The 19,600-nt window shown below is 50.5% G+C and overlaps 1 protein-coding gene across 1 annotated transcript in view; it reads left to right on the top strand.

The window, feature by feature from the left end:
* The window catches only part of LOC120842420 (G1/S-specific cyclin-D3), a 58,992-nt gene that overhangs the window by 21,685 nt on the left and 17,707 nt on the right, over positions 1–19,600 (top strand). Inside the window, exon 3 of the mRNA XM_042293263.1 lies at positions 9,221–9,389. Within this exon, the coding sequence (XP_042149197.1) occupies positions 9,221–9,389 (169 nt within the window). The remainder of the gene's footprint in view (positions 1–9,220; positions 9,390–19,600) is intronic.

Here is a 19,600-nt window from a genome sequence, read left to right as displayed (position 1 = left end):
CACTACTGGATCTGCCGTCTCGTTGGATGTTCAGACTCGTTGGACATTCAGACACGGCATCCCGGTTAGTGTAGTTCACTGCCGCTTAAAATGGAAGCGCATGTGAACCACTTAGCCGCAGAACAAAGGGCCGGGGGCGCATGTGTAAGCTGATGCACCGGCGGCGTGCGAATCACTCACTCGCCGTCGTCGTCGTCAGCGCGGCCGTGCTCTCAGTGGGGGCGCCGTGGTGACGGTGGGAGCCGTGCATGCCTCTCGCAACGAACGACATCCGATATGCGAACTGCGTGCGTTCTCAGCTCTGCAGGGGCAAACAGTCGGCGCCAGCAACGCGGCTGTCTGCCCTTCACGACCGCCCGTCGCCGCCGCCAAGAATCTGTGATGACTGCCGCCTCCGCTGCCTGGGACATGCGAGAGTGCGTTGAGGCATCTATCCCAGCATTCCGGCGTGGCCAGATGATTCGGAGGGTGGACGGGTGGATCGGAAGGCGATTGAACGGACAAGGTTCATTCCTAGAGTAGAGTATAGTGTGGCGAGAACGCGTGCATGATCGACACGAAGATGTAAATAGACGGGTGAGAGTCTACGGGATTACTTTTCTGCAGAGCACACCCAGAACCAAGAACTGATCGTTGGAGTCGGATCGTTTTCCTGGCTTCGTCACTTCTCTAATGTTTGACTGGTACTGGAGACCAACACGCGGCTGTGGCGTCACGCCACTGGCTGCTGTTGGCACAGCGCATGCGCAGAAACTTCACCTTACGCCAATTTGGTTTCTCGAACTTGAGGATCTGCCACGCCTTCTTTTAATCTCTCAGTGTACGATTAAGACAAACTCATCGTTTTTAAATGGGCCCGTTTTCCCAATTAATCTGCGGGCATCGCGCTTGCGCAGAAAACCGTGTTTTTTTCTTTTTCTTTCGATGACGAACCATCTGTGCATGACCTGTTTGAACGCTAACACCTCTACATTTGCGTGACGTCAGAAACACATGCTGGAGACGGTGGCGCTGCGCTGACGTTGGAACGGCGCATATGCAGGCGTTTTTCTTTTCGGTTTTCTACGTACAGGTCCCTTACAAAATGTAAGTTATAGTCACAGACAGCTTAAGGAACGTTAGGCGTGGCGGGTCTCGACTCCCGGCATCTTTTTATCGTTCCGTAGCCAACGAGATTGCGAAATTCGTCGATAAAAAGGACCGAAGGAACAGATCGCGAAGCCTGAATGCAATGCACCACGCCCTGTTCCTCTTGAGGACTCTCAAGAAGCTATCGCTTAGCGAGGCATCAACTTCCACTCTTGGTTCCCCCACGAGATTCCTTCCTTGTCAAGCAGCGCCTATGGACAAACCTCCTTTGTTTACGGACAAACATTGCCTCTAAGGTGAAAACGATCGCTGTGGGCTGGCGTAGTGAAGCTTCTGGCAGGGGGCTTTAGAAAGAAGACTCGGTCAGGCGAGTTACCGACACCGGAAAGCTCTGAGGGACGACCGGAAGAGCGGCGTCTCTTGGCCCACGCATAGATTTCTTGCTGTCCTTGCAATCTTATCGGAGGGCCTGACACTAGCCCCGCCAGTTATCTGGGGTCCGCTCTGCCCGGGGGGGAGACTTTGTTACGCCGATCTTTCCGCCGATGGACACGCACTTTCCCTCGCGGCGCTTTTTAAGACGCGGTCACATACATTATACAATAGACATCCTGCAGACAGTGTTTGAGTCGTGTTTCTTCCTTGTATCCTCCTATGACGGTCACACTGGTCATCAAAGACTGTCTGCGGACATGTTTGCATTAAATAAACACACACATATATATATATATATATTATATATATGTGTATATATATATATATATATATATATATACACACACACACTACGCTTGAGGGGCGTTCGAAGCCTTACGTCGACGCAATGCTTGCGTCCAACGCACGCTCAGGGTGACCGCCCAAAATATGGCGGCCTTTGATGATTGCTTCGGTAGCTTCTGGATGGTCAGCGTTCTCGTCAAGGTCTGTGTGGCAGACAAATTTGGTGATCGAGTCCGTGGATACGTGTCAAATTATAGCGGTCGCTACTCTCCTCAAGGTGTTCGCTCAGAGCATAAGCGAGAAACAGGGCGCAGTGAAAGTGGTTCACAATTACATTAGTCTTCGCCATGATCCGGTTGTAGCCGCCTTTTCTCGATCAATAATTACTAATGCGTCAGTATTAGTAGCCACAATACAGGGAAAAGGTGATGGCGCTCGTCTGTGGACAAAACAGTGGAAGGGGAAACGCGCCGCCTAGAGAGGAGGAGAGTGGTGACGAACAAAGGCGAGAGGAAGGTGACGTCACGGGGCGGAAGCCAATCCGCGCGCGGATGCTCGGGAGACTCTGAACTTCCAGGAGTGCGGAGCGCCTTGCTTTGTGCTACACAGATTAAAGGACGATTCATTGGTGGATCCTTCGGGAATCTGCTAGCATGACCTTTGGGAAACGCCCCGCACGCAACGAGACCAAAAAGAGGCAGCAGAAAATAGAGGAAGCAAAAGAGAAAGCCAAAACAGAAAAGTGAAGGGGTCGGCGTTAGCGTTTCCCAAAAGGGGACGTCTGTGGCGTTTCCGAAGGGTCATGCTAACGTATTTTAGGCTGAGTAAGTTCTAGGCTGTATAAAACTATAAACATACACACAACCCAATTCTTTTTTTTTTTTTTTGCGAATCCACAACTATGCCGCTAAGTTTTGCAAAGGAAGAAATAGTGTCCTTTTCTCCTCGCAATTTTAACACGACAAAGAGGCTTCTGAATCAGTGACGGTCTGTGCGAGCGTAATTGGGACAGACTAGGAGTACGCCTCTGCAAAGTCGCGAACATTCCAACCGGATATCGTTTCATGACCCCTTTATGGATCCACCAATGGATCTTCCTTTAATATTTTGTCTACATCTCCTCTAAAAAGCATCAGCTCGCCAGGTTACTCGGCCAAGTTATGATAACTCAAATTAAAAGCTATTTTGTATAAGGTGAAGTATTTTTGTTTCTCCGCGAAAGTAGTTCTTACCAAATAACTCGCCATTTACTTTAATTTTGTAATATAATTTAATAATGTAAACTTTCGAGAAATCCTTGACTCCAAGAAACTACCGTTAAGAAATGAAAGTAAAACTGTAATATAACAAATGCGTGAAAACTTATTTTACAGAAAGCCCATTTACTCCACATAGGCGGCGGATGAAGCGCCATAATCGTGACCGAAAGAATAAAGGCATCAACAAGCGCAAGTGCAGCACTCACAGAGTTACAAGAAAGAAAAAAAAAGAAAAAGAAACATATTGAGCGCATTTTCGAGAAGTACTACGAGCGCTTGCAGATGCCTCGGCATTCCGAGTGTCTTGTTGTCCGGGAGGGGGGGGGGGGGGGGGGGGGGGGGGGCGGAGGGAGGGGGGGGGGGGAGCGCCTACTCAGCCAAGGACAGCCGCAAAAGACAGCCGCGCACGAACACAATTGCAGGTTCCTGCGGCACCTCCGCTTACCGCGCATCCAGCGCACCTACCGAACCTGCACGTCACCGGCGCCAGCAGCTCTCCTCCTTAGCAGCCTGGGAAAAAAAGTGTTGTTTTCGTGCCTCCGCGTCGACGACGACTCGGTCCGCTGGAATTTCCGCTTTCCCCGAATGACCCTCCAGAGCGGCAACATCTCGGGAACGCTATGTGCGTAGGGCTCCGTCGCTGATACCACCGCCTTTTCATCGACAAACGTTGAATGAAGAAGCGTTCACACACGCACTCTCCACGCCAACAAAAGGGAATGGCATCATTTATTTGCTTTGTCATGAACGGTGCGCCCGGTTTTCCCTCGTTTGCCGAAAATTCCGTAAGGGTGGGCGCGCATTCTTTTTTTTTTTTTTTTGATCGCGACCTCTCCGCCCCATGAATGAATCGGAACGTAGTGGTAGCAGGCAAGCTGCTTCGGGGATACGACACCGTGGTATGGCGGCGGCAAGGGTCCGGTGGTCGGTGGGAAGCGTTGAAGGTGGGGTGGGGAAATGGGCGACTTCTTCTTTGAACCTGTCGCTCGAGTCCCCCCGAGGGCCGCACAAAAAGTGTGCCGCATTCCGATCCACGGGGGGCAATGGGATCAAGAGCGCGTTAGCCGGGGGTCGTCGACATATTGTGTGTGCGTGTCGCGCACCGCCGCCGAAAGGCAGGTGGTTGGTGGAATCCCGATTTCTCCTCCCCTCTTTTGAATTCTTTATTCGTGGAGGGATCGGCAGGAAGATGTGAGAAATCGAAGGCCCTCCGAAGGAATTTGAGAGCGGTATCAGCGAGTGACTGCGTTAAAAGCCCGTCGCCGAGTGGGGAAAAAAAAAAAAAAAGAAGCTGCCCTGGTTCCACGAGGTTGAATGAGTGACGCTGCGTAGCAGTGACGTGGTCGCGCCAGCGGGGTTTTTGATGAATGACCACGCCTTATGTTTCTGGGTTAAAGCCTCTGTACCAGGTTCCGTTCAGATATGTCCGTGAAAGTCCTGGAATCATCCGGCTGTTATAGACCTTTCCAGCGGCAGTCTCGAACGAAGCGAGCGGGCAAAAAATGCTGAGTCACTGAGCTGTGGACGTATGCGCAGCGTCCGATATACCGCACAGCAGTTCAACAGCGCATGCTTAAAAGGCGTTCCACAACCCAGCAGACAAAGATGGCAGCGCGCAGGAGGCGATTTCTGCAAAGGTCTTAGACCCTTTCCGAAATTGTGAAATAATGCATAGATTACAAGCAGCCGCCATTAGTTGGTTTCATCGCTTCCGGCGTGAAGCCTGTGATTGGTTGCGAGTTCGCGCCGAGTACTGACGCAGCACTCGTGTGGAATGCGTTTCGATTCGAGTGCGCTCCGAATGCTGACGAAGCTCTCGTGTCCAATGCGTGCTTATAGTGCAGGACCTACTAATGGCGGCCGCACATAATCTACGCATCATTTCGAAATTTCGAAAAGGGGTCTATTGCGCTGAGCCTATTTCACGGGTTGATCCCTAAATATGACATATAAAGATCGCGATATGTTCCAGATATGTTCCCTTGTTGCCTAATGCATCATTTGTTTCGAAGAGCGGTTCATGGATTGGATCTCAGGGCTGTCAAATATCATAAGGTAAATTGCGGTTTCAAACTTTCAATGGGGAAAGGCTTTTTTCCGTCTAGCATTCGTGCCATCACTAAGGCGTACTGTACGTTAAAAGACCAATAACCTGCCATCAAAATTAATTAATAATTTCCGTAACCGCATCCGCGGAACCTTTATCGGCAAGCTTTGCCTGAGATTAGTACCGATGAAGTTTCGCCCTAACAATAGACCCTTTTCAAAAGTGCATCCAATCTAGTAACTGCTGCGGCAATTATTCCACTCCGCCATTGTTTGTGCACGTACTCTAAGCATGTATTGGACACGTGTGCTGCGACAGCGTTCGGCGAGGACTTTGATCCCATCCCACGCTTCGTGCCCAAAGATGGACGGATGGATGCTAACGGCAGTAGCTTTTATAACGGGCGGTAGCTTGCGCCACCCAGCCTAAAAAGTAAGAACCCAAAGTATCATTTCTTTCCTTCGCCATTGTGCTTACCCTCTGCAATTTCGTAAGTATTACCAGGTGGCGTGGGATATCACCAGGATGACATTTGGGGTATCTGGCCAACAAATGGCGTCCACCAATGTTGCTCAATGGGCTTTTGAAAATGGTCTACTGGCAGACGAACAATTGCTGGTTGGGCGATGAGAATCCTAGCCGTACGAACCGGGAGATATGTTTGGTTTCCGCGACGGTTAGCCGCCCGCCACGGCCGGCGGCATCGAGTGGATGGAAATCGGTGAGAAAGTCCCCATCGTCGGCTCGGGAACTTCCGTTGCTACTGGTTTTGATGGGAGCCGAGTCAGGGCAACCGCGGCAGCGCGTGCCGATGACGCCCATAAAGCTTTCTCGCTTCCCGTGTGCAGCGAAACCTGCTTGTTCGCGGAGAGAAACGCACTACACCGCGTCTCACGCCTACGGTGGACTAGACTACAGCCAAGGTTACGGGCCGCCAGGTCCAATCGCGAACCAGTTACAAGTCACGGGACATATTGCTCCGACGCGCGTACGCCGAGACGCGTGCCACGCCAACACCGCGTGGATAGAGAGCCGTGGTGTTAACTTTTTTTACGTCACCTATTGAGGACCAGCGTTTGTCACATATTGCACACGGCTGATCTGTCGGAGTTCAGCTGGGGCTGGATGAACGCAAGCTTCAGCCGAACTCTGACGTAGCACTCGGGCGCAATGTGTGCTCCGTGGTTGCCCTCAGTAGGTGGCGTATCAAATTCAGCATAACGGCCTTGCTGTCTAGGTGTTGATCAGGCACGCACGACAACTGACTCGTTATTGGATGATGCTCACTTTGGCTGATACACGTTCCCCTCGATTTGGCGAATAGCTCACGCCTTGTACTTGTTTAAAAAAAAAAAAAAAACGTTTGAAATACTTTTATTTTGGTTTGCGACAGGCACGTAGCCAGGATTTTGTTTCGGGGGGAGGCCCACTCATGACAAAATGCTGTATGAGGAGGAGGGGGGAGAGGAGGACCCATGCAAAATGGAAGATTTCGGGGGGGGGGGGGGGGGGGGGGGGGGCGAGAAACAACTCCGCGAGAGGGTAAATGTAATCCGCATCAGCAGGCATTGCCACTTGATTCGATTCGCATCCGCAGTTTGTAGTATGAACCATAACGATCGAGATCTCAGCCATAATCTACGCAATGATATTGATTATCGTCCCGCTGCATTCGCACGCATTTCTTTCTTGATCTGACATCACGAGAGGCTTTGACGTCATAAAACCAAGCGGTCCTAATCTACTAAACGACAATCTCGAGTCTATAAGAGAGCATTTGTTTCCGATCCGTACTAACAGCTTACTATATATAATCGTATCGGTTACGCCTTCTGAGAAAAATGAGCGGCCTTATACACCGTTCTTAGTTGTAAAGACCGGGCGCAAATTAACGACTCCAGCGCCATCTACCTTTATCCGAAACCGTTTGGTTAACCTGACGCAATTACACAACTGCCACCCGGACGGGGTGTGCATTCAAGAAGTAGCACTGGCACCGCCGCAAATCGACCTGCTGTTTCGAGTTTCGAACTGAATACGGTCAGTTCCAACCTGGCGCATCGCTGACATGTGACACCTGGGAGTGCGCAAACGACGGATGCGAGCCCGACACGGCCGGCATGTCTGGTATGTCTGTCATGCGTGTACGCCGAGCCAGTGTATCTCTAATAAAAAAAAAAAAAAACTTTTTTTTTCGCTACCTGTCTTTACGGCACATCCTGTCGGGCGATACGCTTAGATGGCGCATTAAAAGTGGGGCCAAGGATCCATAACGGCGTTGCTTCTGTGGTGAACACACCCTCAAGGTTGCAGGTCGTGGGTGTGTTATCAATTTATCATTCTAAGCTCATGCATCGCTTGCACGCGACGTCATCGCACCATGCTGGCGGTCATTCCTATTAGTTCTTGACGGGAAAAACATATTCGTTAGTGCAAAATGTGTGCTGTAGACGTTCCACTGACGTTCTATCAGCGGCCACCTCAATGGCCGCTCATGGAACGTCAGTGCAGGCCATGTATACACAAACCCGACTCTTTGACGTCACGCCACTACGGCGGCGCTGCTGTCGTCACTGCTCATCCGCAAAAGCTTCATCTCACGCGAATCTGATTTCTGCGCAAGCGCAGTTCCCCACACCTGGTGTAAGCAAACGCACGCTTGTTTGTAGACAAGATGGACATGAGAGCTTGGGGATGGACATGGACATGAGAGCTTGAGTAGGAACGTTAGAAAGAGCTCCGACCGGACTTAGCCTTTCGAAAGACGTTCTGAGAACCGCAGAAACGAATGCAATCTACGCGCATAATTTCCCGCGGCCTTTCGAAACGTGCCCGTCGAGAAGCTGTGCCTCGCATCCAGTTGTGACCGAAAGGCCCTCGACGTTCTAGACTTCGATTCCTCTTGATTCATCGCAGTTCAACGTGCTTTTGAAGGCCCGATCGACGGCTCCGCGCTCCTTGATCGTCTCTCTGAGCGCCCATGTTTGCGTTTGCGTGTGCCGCGGCGTGATTACGAGTTTGACGTGGCTACAAAAGGGACTCGACGAGAGTCTGGCCTTCTCTTTCGGCGCCGCCGATGCCACAAGAGGAATTCGCGAGGCCCAGTTCGCGAACAATGGACTCGCCGTCACGTTGCCTTGTGGTCTACATGGCGTCTTTGTGTTACTTTCTGTTAGTCCCTTGCGGTGTCAAATGCGTGTTTCATCTCGCTGGAATTTGGCAGACGTCTTTAACGATTCCTTTGTTGGTTTTCGAACCCTGAATTCTGGGCTCCCAGCCCAGTAGTCTTGGGAGTTTAGGCGTTCTGAAAAAAATTGAAATGAAGGACGAAGGGTCATCATACGTAGACATGCTATTCGGTATAAAATGACTACTGCCTGGCGGGCTTTTTATTCCACCAGGGAATCAAAGCGGTTAGGGCAGTCACTCTATGGCCGTGAAAATTTCTTAGTTGTTGAGCTTTGGGATTACTTTTGTCGGTTCGCTTTATGGTGAAGAGGTCTTCGCTGGTCGGCTATTGGCTCCCGGATACTGCGGCAATTCTCAAAGAGAATAGGCATCCGTGTTGAAGAGGCGGCATTTCAGTTCATCTTCCAGTCAGTCATTTCTCTCTCCCAATAGTGCCTTTTTTCAATCAATTGAAGCGGTATTGCATCAGATAAAACGAAATAAATCTATGCACTTTCCATGATGATTTAAAACTAACCATTTCTTGCTCAGTTCTTGTCAATATTTTGTTTATCATGCGGGTTTCGTTTTACCCGGCAATCAACTAACGAATGCGGTTTGCAGACATCAGAGCCGTTTCTTACCGCGTGTGTACCGACATTTCCTTTGCCATCAGTTAGTGACACTCAAATGCAAACGACTGTTAAACAAGGTGAAGTCGACATGTCTGCGAACGGTAACCCTAGCTTGTCGGCCTCCTGATACAGAAACGTAAGCTTAACATTGGATCGAGATGAACTAACATAACGTGACGTAAAAAAAAAACTGTGACAGTGACGGTTTCTATTTTAGGCGCAGTCAGTTGCGTACTACTCTTTCTTTACTTTTGCAATGGTGGATCTCATTTGCTCCTATTTCTTTCCGCCTGTGTCCTTAGGACTGGGAACTGCTGGTGGTGTCCAAGCTCCGGTGGGACCTGTCCGGCGTCATAGCGAACGACTTCCTGGATCAACTCATCCACAGGATAGAACTGCCCGGGGAGTCACGCGGCCAGAGAGACCTCATCCGGAGTCACTCGCAAACCTTCATTACCCTCTGCGCCACCGGTGAGTCACCAATCTGTGCTCCAGCTGGATAAGTGTCATGGGGTCCGACTCAAAACTCATCATTCGGAATGACCGACTAATTTCGAACTTTCGTTTTTTTCTTACTTTTTTTTTTTTTTTTTTGCGTGTGTGTGGGTATTTGTCAAAGGAATCTTTTAAATTTTGTTTGAGGCTGTCTTTTGGAAATGGAAAAGCACGGATGGAGGAATTAAGAAATAAGTAACACAAGTACATCTCTGCTCTACTCAGAAAGTCTGGTCGTGAAGTATGGGGTTAAAATTATAGGGTCCTCAAGGAGTTCTGACACGTTGTTATTGGCGAAATGTTGTTGCTAAAAAATTAAACAATTAAAAAAAAACTTTTTTTTTATTTAACCGCTCTTGATTAGAGTATGAAGTGTTCACTAAATATCACCACGAATACTGCATAATGGCTAGTTCTCAATTTTCTAATATATTTGTTAATAAAAGTCGCCGGCGGTCCCTAGTTGAACCGGATTTTCTTAAAATTCCGACGTAACAAAAATCACTTTTTGAACGTTTTGCATTGGATGACCGAAAGAGGAGGAAACCAACACTATCATCCGGCCTCACTGGGGCCTGGGAACATCTCCGTTCTTCACTCTATCGAGGAATGCAAACCTATCTAAGCTCGGCTCCGGCTATCTCTCCCTTTAGAATGTACATATCGTTGGGTCCACCCCGTTTAAATTCAGCGGGCGTCGTATTAATAGAGCGCCAGACACAATGTTGCCTGCGTGTAAGAAAAAAACGAAAAGAAACAAGACGATTGGTTCTAGGAACGTGCCGCCACCCTGCCAAAAATGCGGTCCTGCCGTGTGATAACGACCGCTTACATTAGACGACGCTCGGATGGCGTGGAGGCGACAAGAGCGACAGTGTTGAGCGGGAAAGCTCTGCATTCAGCTGGTGCCCTTCCCTCACCAACTCCAGGAGCTGCATGCATAAGGAGACGGCAGTACACGCGCCTCTCGGGGCTTGGCTCGCTTTGCTGTTTGATTTGTACATGACGCGTATTGCAGGGGCGCCGCTGCATGTAGTATTCGGCAGTCCCTGCAATGGATCGCTGGTGACATAGGGTTCCTCTGAGCACACTGGGCTTCTTATGAGCGAGAATCTTTGCCGTACCGGCTGTCGTGACACTGCAGCTTTCAGGCAGAGCATAGCATCTGTAATAGTCACTGACATTTTAAAAAACGCGAGGGTCCCTTTTTATGTTCAGACGTCTAGCTTCGTGATTGGCTACTTGGCGTCCTTATCGCCAATCTGATTAGCCTCTGATGTTCGCAGCTCTACACACCCGGCGTTTCTGTCAGTGACTATTGCAGCAACTGTAGGACTTCGTGTTCATTGTCCAAAATGTGCTTCATCACGAGTGTTAATTGCTGCGACTTGTGAAAGTCAGTATGCCGTATCAAGATACTTTACTGACGATGCTCTTTAGAATGACACTCCGGCAAAAGCGGCGACTAACACAGCGGTTTTTCACAATCCAAATGACGATACTCTCATTTCTCCTTGTCTACATAGCTGTGCCCGTTACGTACTTGCCACATATCGGGCATCAGCGCTGAGCTTAACCTATCGACACATCCGATTCCGTGGAATAGCTCATTACTCTTAGCGTATCTGTGCCTACCATTCAACTTGACACATTAGTGACACTTCGTTTGAATCTCCAACGAGCCTAGGACTCACGCTCAGCGGCCTTGTCATCGAAAGGCGGCCAAGCAAGCTCACGATACGCTCTGAGCGTGTGTCACTGGCGCAGTTCACGATGCTGCGTGCGCCGTCGCATCATCGTCTCTGAATGGGGCTCCCTTGATTCATCCATTTCCGCGGCTCGTCGTGGCGTGGGGCCCAGCGACGACGAGGACCAAGAAGCGGGACAGCGACTCCAAGGTCGTAGCGTCTCCGCGGGTGTCTGGAGGGCCCACACCCACGCACTCCCCTCCGTCCCCCCCGCCGCTGACACAGCTCCTTTCTTCACAATGGAAGGAAACATCAACGGGAGGGATAAATGATCTGGCCGCGCTGTGGTGGTGGCGGCGGCGGCGGGCGGCGTGGAGCTCGCGAGAGCTGCGCTCTTGATGAGCCCGGATTCCCAGGAATCGGCCACTTGCTTCCTGTCTTCGAGAGAAGAAGGGACCGAAGAGGAGGACTCCTCCGTGGCTTGGAGTCCTCGGATGCGCTCCACGCCCTCGCAACACTTCCTCCTTTCCGCCTCTTCGCTTTAGCCCCTTCTGGCGTTCCTCTAGAGTAGACGGACTTTGGAGAGTGTGCCCTGGGATGGTCAGGGGGCGACCCGTCGTTTCAGTCACGCCGTCAGGATGTTTGCTCTCTTCAATGAACCGTGCTTTTCGTTTCTGTTTGAATGGGGGCGGGGGCGTGCGTACACTTTAGAACTGAATCCGGGTTTGGTATACCGGTTCCTCCGGAGTCCTCGCACGCTAAAGGTAGCCATATCCGCCTCCTTGACTGAGAAAACGGGCATTTAAGTTGTGCCTGAACCGTTTCTGCTTCTTTCTTTCTGGTAAGGCGTGCTTTGGAGACACTAAAGAGTCGACTCTTGCCATCAGCTATTGCTTACGGTCTGTTTATTTGAGGGCCTTCTTCGGGAATTGATGCCTTCGCAATATTCTTCAGAGATGACAAGTCCCCACACCCCAGACATTTCGAAGCAGAGCTCCAAACAAAATTGACTCGATTGTGGGGTCGCATTGGAGCTAAGTTGTCTGCTACGGAGCCCTATTGGCGACCCGCGCGACCAAGGGCGTCGCTGTGGTCACCCTTCCACGATTGACCAAACTCTCAATATGACGTCTTTTGTATGATGAATCCTAGTTTAATTGAAAAAATAGCGATGTCCGACTGCCATTTTTTGATGGTGTTGGTTCAATGATGCATTGCTGCAAGCTTCCACCCTACATTTTAAACGCACCATCGAAATTGTCGCTGGCAATCGATAATCCTGGTCGGTCATCAATTGTATATCTATCGATCGATCGACGCAGATAGGAACCATACCAGGGCCCCACCGGAACATCTGGTCGCCCATGAACTACAACTAAGTTACCAGGAGCGGTGAAGGAAAATGACTGTAGCAAGACGAGTTCATTCAGAATCCCGGTACTCGTTTGTTCTCTCATCTAACGTACTATTCGTAAGACTGTCAATGGCCAACCGGACGGAACTACACCATTCATAATGAAACGCGACGCCCCGGAGAGAGAGAGAGAACGTAAGAGAAAGGGAGAGTAGAAGGAAGTGGAAACAAAGCGGGCACATTGTCTCAAAATAAACGCGATAAACTAGAGACAGGAAGAGCGCATGCACTGCCGACGTCCTCTGCCGCCTACGCGCGGGATACCCTAAAGAAAATTGATTTCCACTATCGGCAGCTGGCGGGAAGTCCTCCGACGGGAACCACATCCTCTCGCTGCAGGGTCTCAGATCCGTCACGGGGCTAACTCTCTCACAATCTGCGTCCTCTTGGGCTCCTCTCGAAGGGAGCCCTCCAGCTGTTTTTGATTAGGACTCTCTCTTCCTTGCTCCGGGGACTTCCTGCCCGCTTGGCGCTTTGCATGCCACTGGGTCAAGGGCCCGCTAGGTCCAGGATCACTGCGTTGGGGGAACGAAAGCGCGGTGTATAAACAATTAATTGGCTACTGGAGCTTATCAACGCGTGTGATCTCTCCGGCGCTGGATATCTGACCAGTGCTGATGTTCAGCCAGTAAGCACAGACGAGGTATGGAAGGACACTAAACCTTACCACTGAAGTTGATGCTCCGAATGAGCACATTCCCCCTTGCTGGTTGTTACCACGGCAGACTTTAATTTGTGGCAGAAAAACCGCAAAGAGACGCCGATGACTTGTTTGGGGCTACTTCGTCGCGCTCTCCCACTGCTGAATGCCTGCAGACTGCTGCAATGAACGGGCCCCTCCAACTCCATGGAAACCTCTTGTTTTGTTTGACGACACTTGAAGCGTACACAAGCCCTGTACGAATGGGCACTGAGCATACAGGCTATTCAGGTCTCCGTGGGAACTGGCTCACTGTAAGATCTGTGAATATTGATGTTTTTTACACTATGTTTTTCAGTGAGCGTACGAAGCCTGCAGGTTGGAAAGTCTGCCGCGTATAAACGTTCATACACTTAAACAGCCAAGTTCATACTGGAATTTAGTTTCGCAAGAAGCACTGCATTTTTACACAGTGAAACCACATTAAAAAAAAAAAAAAAAAGAACATATCAATTTGAGCAAGAAAGAACGCGACGTGGGAAAGAAACGAACCCCCGAAATGGCCGTCCAGAGTGGGAGAACAGCCCATTTTAGCTAAAAAAAATGCAGGCCTACGTCACCGTTCAGGAATGTCCTCGCGGCGAAGCGCTGCCTCAAACGAACGCTGCCGGGTGCCTTATTAGAGGAACGTGTTCGATGTCATTAATGAGGCGCTTCGATCGCCGCGTCCGCGGTGGGTGCCGTAATTGGGGCTGATAAGCAGCCTGGCTGCTCGCTTCCAAGTCCTGCGCCGACAACGACATCAACATAAAGCTAAACAAGATGGCCGCGAGCTAGTATTCTGCCTCCCCTCGTCGTCCTCCTGCCGCTCAAGTTCAGGGTCGTCCTAGCCGGTCCGGGATAATTAGAGACGAGCTAGAGAGGCGGAGGCCCTTTCCTGCAACACCGTTTCTAATCCTGGGGGTGTCAGGGACATATTTCGCTATTTGTTGTCGTCTGGAGGAGGTGGAGTGACACGCTGGTTGTTTCTGGTCTCTGCCCCCCCCCCCCCCCCCCCCAAACCGTTTTGGGTGTAAATTCTAACGAGGGGTCTAAAGAGGAAAAGCTGTCCCACGCCTACTCGTTGGTGGTGAGAATGACACTGGGGTTTTTGACCCCGAGGTCGCGCTCGGGTCAGCGGTTATCTACTGCGCGTCGTGGTAGTAACGTTTGTTACAGGTCGTTCAATAGGTCGAGACGTGGCTCGTAGCGCTGCTTTGGGTAGATCGGGTAAAAAAAGATCTAACCCCCGGGGGGGGGGGGGGGGGGGGGGGGGGCGGGGTTGTTTTTTGGAGTTTTCCGGATTTATCCAAAAACACAGAACCCTGGACCTATATTATACATCGCACGCCTTACAATGTTCTGACCTCCAGCGTTTTCTTGTCCGCATAACATATAAATTAAAAAAGGAACAATTTGGGCAAATACGCAACCCTCGCATCGCCGCAGAACAATTCTTTAAAATAATATTTTGAAACTCAAGCCCCGTGTTTTGATCTCTTGTTGAAGTCCGCTAGAAGCTGCGTGATTTAGCGATCTTAGTACGAATTTTCATACTCGGTGATCTTAATGTGCGAGGTAATTTTACCGGAACGCGGTCTTGGGATGACTCCCGTGTTATGCACCTTAGGAATTCAAGTTTAGGCGTCGCGCTGCTCGGGCCAAATTAATTCTTAAGAGTGTCGAAACAGTCTCGCTAAATTCCAAAAAGCTGCTTGACCTTTCACTCTAGTGACATCCACAGCGTCCAATTTGCTTTTTGTTTTACCCATGGAAAGACTAACCTATTGTAAGGAACTGCTTGCGATGAATGAACCTTCGCTCACAGCTACGGTTCACTCTTGAGTATGATGGAACTAAGCCCCGCCGATGGCTTCCACTTGATGAACGAGCGCGCGCGCAGCTCGTTCACGGGGAGACAATTGCTGTCGGGCGAAACTTTCTCACGCGCTCCGATTCTCGGCCCCTAACCCTTTTGCCGGTCCCTCGCCAGCCAGCCGAGAACACGGCGTCAAGACATCTCTTCCAAAAGAAGGAAGACGCAAGCAAGCCCCGATCGCCCCACGGATGAGGTGTGCCTAGATTTCAGAGTGTTTCCAGCTGCTCTCCGCTCTCCTCCCTCCTCGCCACTGGGCAACTCAATGCATGTGCACCTGTGACCAATCTGCGTGGGAGGCGTCCGCCATTCAATTCCAAACGCTGTTCGTGGTTTTAGTCGCTCCCTCTCTTAAATCTGGGTTCTCTGGGCGCACACAAGACACGCTGTAGCGCGGGGGTGAGGCGGCAGACGCAGTCTGGGCTCCTCGGCTGCTCGTAATTTGCCGGCAACTTGTCGCTGCATAAAGGCAAGGGAACGGAATGCCTCCTTCCCTCCGGCTTCTCTTGACAAGTGCAAGAGACCTGCCGTGTTTGATTTACTCGAAGAAAGAACGTTCTAAAAGGGAAAACAAGAAGCGGAGCGAAGGGCTCCGTGGGGTGCCGGTGGCTCCTGCCTCCGTCTCTGGAATGCAGACTGGCTTCCTGTGCCTGGTGGCTGGGCTCTCCCACAAGACTGAGGCAGCAGCGCGGCACTGTTGTTCCCAAGAGACTCCAGAATTACCCGCTTTATGGTCGCGTCTGGTGACGCTGTAAGTTGATGAAGTTGGAATCAAATCACAAAGGCTGCCGAAGCTAGGAGGGTCGAGCGCAAAGCCGCCTGCCAGTCTGGAGCTTTCCATGAAGTTTGTTTTGCGAAAGAATTTTACCCGGAGACGCTTCATTGCTGCTTTGAGAGACTAGGACAAGCTAGGATTATATAGCCCCCGCCAATGACATGAACCCGTAGTGCAGCCCCGCAGAGTTTACGCTCCCACGTTCGTTGCTCCGGACAAATGCATGGAATCGGTTGATCGGATACGACAGGAATAGTTTACTTGGCGCAAGATACAAATAATAATTTCCAGGAAGCTTGTCGTCTTCAAGTACTCTTCGAAGCCAAACTATAAAAAACCGGCGACACCGCTGAAAGTTCACTGTCCCGTCTACAGCGGTCAGGACAGGCATCGAGAAGCCCCAATGGAAACACTGACCTAAAACTGTCGACTTCGTCTACCCGACACATCAGTGCTTTGCGCCTTATGTCGTCGTCTTCTTACCTTGTCCTAGTCTTTCGGCGCTTGTCTTTTTCTCAGTGCTTATGGCTACGTCTTGTTGGTAGCGATACAACTTCAGAGCATCTCGACCAGCCACACGCGTTCCCTTTTTTTTATTCGTGTCCATCGACTCTGTCCAGCGTTCCAACTTCCGGATGATCTCGCTGCAGTGTCTCTCGGCAAGGTCACTTTCAGATTTCCGATAACCTCCGCTCAGTTTTTCACAAAAGAGTTACGCATAAAGGACCAAACGCGGACAGCACATCTTCCTGTAGCTCTTTCGTAACAGAATTGTATGCAATACCAAGGCGCTCTCTAAGAAACTTTCCGCTCAGGTTCAGCGACACCCAAACGTGACGCGGACCGATCACGTCTTTCGGGGCGGCGGATGAGGACCGTCGTGGGAACCGCGTTTTCGTCAAGGCGCTGAACTGTGTCCAGCCACCACCGCGTGCCGGCGGCGGCCGGCGTGCAATTTCGTTAATCAAGGAAACCGGGCCAAGATAAGCGGGGACGGGTTTCTTCTGCTCCTCCCCGCATGCTCCAGCAGCTCCGGTCACCGTTCCGTCAATGGCGGTGCCAAGTGCGCCGAAAACTGGTTCGAGACCGACCTACGTCTGGCATTCGTCGACGCCGATACTCGCTAATTGCTCGCCCTGGGGGGAAGGACTGGCTTTCCGAGTATCGGAGAGTAGCCGAAAGTGACCGTCAGCTGACCGATATAAGCGTCTCCGCGGAATGCGGGCCACCCCGATGGACCAATACCACCTGGAAGACAAGGCCTGCTCATGACATCATCGTTAGTGTATCGCGGACCCGCTCCAAGAGGCAAACAGGTGGCGCAGCGTGAATCCACAAGTGATGACGTTTTGGGGGGAAAAGGCGCGAGCCTAGTCTTGTAGGTGTTATTGGTCGGATCCCATCTGGCCACCCCGTTTCATGGCGGCCTCGCTGCGACGGCAAGAAGGCCCAGCCCGACGCTCGCGTGCTCGGCATTCCTGCGCTCGGGAATGACCTGCGCACTCTTCTTATATTCTTTTGATTTGGTTGACGGGGATCTCGGTCGACAACTGCGGCGTGTGCACGGTCGAAGGAAACTCTGTTGCTATTGTATGCATTATCCGAAGCATCTGTCGATGTTCTGTCTGTTGAGGCGACCTTGAGAAGACAGCTCCCGTGGTCGCTACTGTGACTTCGGAAACAACTGCGGGGGCGGCAGCCCCTTCGGTTGCGACGAACGTGGCGTGTTATTTATTCCAAGAGTCTTAGGTGTGATCTCAATATCCCGGATCAGACCAGCTTCTCTCGTCAGCGGGCTTATGCGTACAGATCAGATGTAAACCCAGGATCACGAGCTTAAGATATTTCTTTGTGCTGTTGAGTTAATGGTTATTAATTACAACATTAGATTCTCGCATGTTGTGCGCTCTTCAATATTGTTTTGCAGAGCATAGTCTAGACACCATTTCAATATTTACAAGTCCTCAAACAAGTGTGCGATCTCCTCAGCCCAGCAGCCCAGCAAATCACGCGCCACACGCATGAACACTGAATCCGGAACCGGCCAGGAGCTAAGTCAAAATAGGATGGAATGTTTAGGTTCTTCGTGGACACAATTAGCCAAATTCGGAAATGAGACGAATCGAGGCAGTGTCGTAACGCTGCTCAGACTACACTGTTTGAAATCTGGTTCCACATATTTGGGTCATCTGCCGAACTCTCTAAAAGAAACACAGCTATAACGCGAGAATGGCTACGTATAAAGTGCATTTCAAGATTGACTCCATACGTCTCGACGCAGTTGGTTCAGTCGCTCTTGAAACCCTATCTTCAACTTACACATGCGTTGGCTTTGGATGACGTCGCGCTTGACGCAAGGAACAAGCTACCTTCGAACGAAGGATTTGGTGCTTCTGTAACGTGTCAATGAGTGCGCGCCGTGACATTGTTCCTTTCTCGTTCCGGGTGCGCCGGCAAGGACCACATACTATTAGGGCCATCCATCGTCAGCAAACCCAGAGTCACACTGCTTTTACATCATACACGGGACAGTCTGTAAGACATAAGTCACGCGGTCTCCGTGGTTCGAATGCCGCGTGCCAAGTTTTCTCTTGTGAACTACTTGCCATGCGGCATTCGAACCACGGATCTCGCGATGTCTCGCGTTCGAATCTGTATACAGACCCTCTTCTGTATTATGCATAAGCAGTGTGACACTGGCTTCGAATGCCGCATGGCAAGGAGTTCAAAGAGAAAACTTGGCACGCTGCATTCGAAGCACGGATATTCCGGTGACTCGTGTTTGTCGACTGTCTTTTGTATGGTGTATGAAGAGCAATGTGGCCCCGGCTTAACCGTGCAGAGTACTCCAAGACTGCTTTTCATTTGTCGATATAAATATATTTCAATTGATATATCCTAACAGCCCAGAAGACTACGTCACATACGCCAACTACAAAAGCAATATGGGTTTACCAGAATATGATTTGCGAAGTAACATACCGATGAGTTGCTAACTTCGAGACACGCACAGTATTCGGGTTAGGTAACTTTACCGCGCATATTTTTTACTGATGAATGAGGAACGAGAGCTCTGCTTCTTAGGATAAAGGCAAATAATATACCTTATTTAAATGTGGCGTGAATATGTGTCACCACAAAGCTTGTATAAGTAAGAAAAATATACGTTTAGTCTTTCTTTATGACACGAACTGAAGACTATGCAAATATAATACGATGAATCTCACTATAATCTTACTCATCGACCGCCTCTACATCTCCCTTGTCCGGAGCACCATCGGGGCCCAAAGAGAACAGTTAAACTAATCTTTCAGCGTAACATTTGGTTCAAAAGTGTTACGCTAGCAACGAACACACCTTGCACGAGGCTAATGCGTTCCCGGAAAGCACAATCCTTCAAGTTGTCGCGCCCATGTTAACAGGCCTATTAGACGGCCAGTCTTCGACCAAAAACAAGATCGAGACGGCGCCATCGTTCAACAACGCCAAACAAATTTCCACATCGCAAAACCCGACTCAGTTGAACCAACGCCACCTAGAAGACAAGTCCTGCGCATGACGTCAACGCCAGTGGCCCCCCGACCCTCTCCAAGCGACAAACACACGCCGAATCTCGCCGCAAAGCAGCAGACGCGTTCGTGGATTCACCTCGTTCGGCCTCCCTGCAGCAAAGCGGGAAGTCGGGGGTGGGCACTGCTCTTGTTGATTCCACTGGGACGAATCCGGCGGCTTCCATTGGTATACCAGTACTTTGC

This window comes from Ixodes scapularis, unplaced genomic scaffold (assembly GCF_016920785.2).
Source record: "Ixodes scapularis isolate PalLabHiFi unplaced genomic scaffold, ASM1692078v2 PGA_scaffold4__175_contigs__length_147842914, whole genome shotgun sequence".
Taxonomy (NCBI): Eukaryota; Metazoa; Arthropoda; class Arachnida; order Ixodida; family Ixodidae; genus Ixodes; species Ixodes scapularis.
The sequence above is the reverse complement of the archived record's forward strand: the minus strand, read 5'-3'. Positions and strand labels throughout refer to the sequence as shown.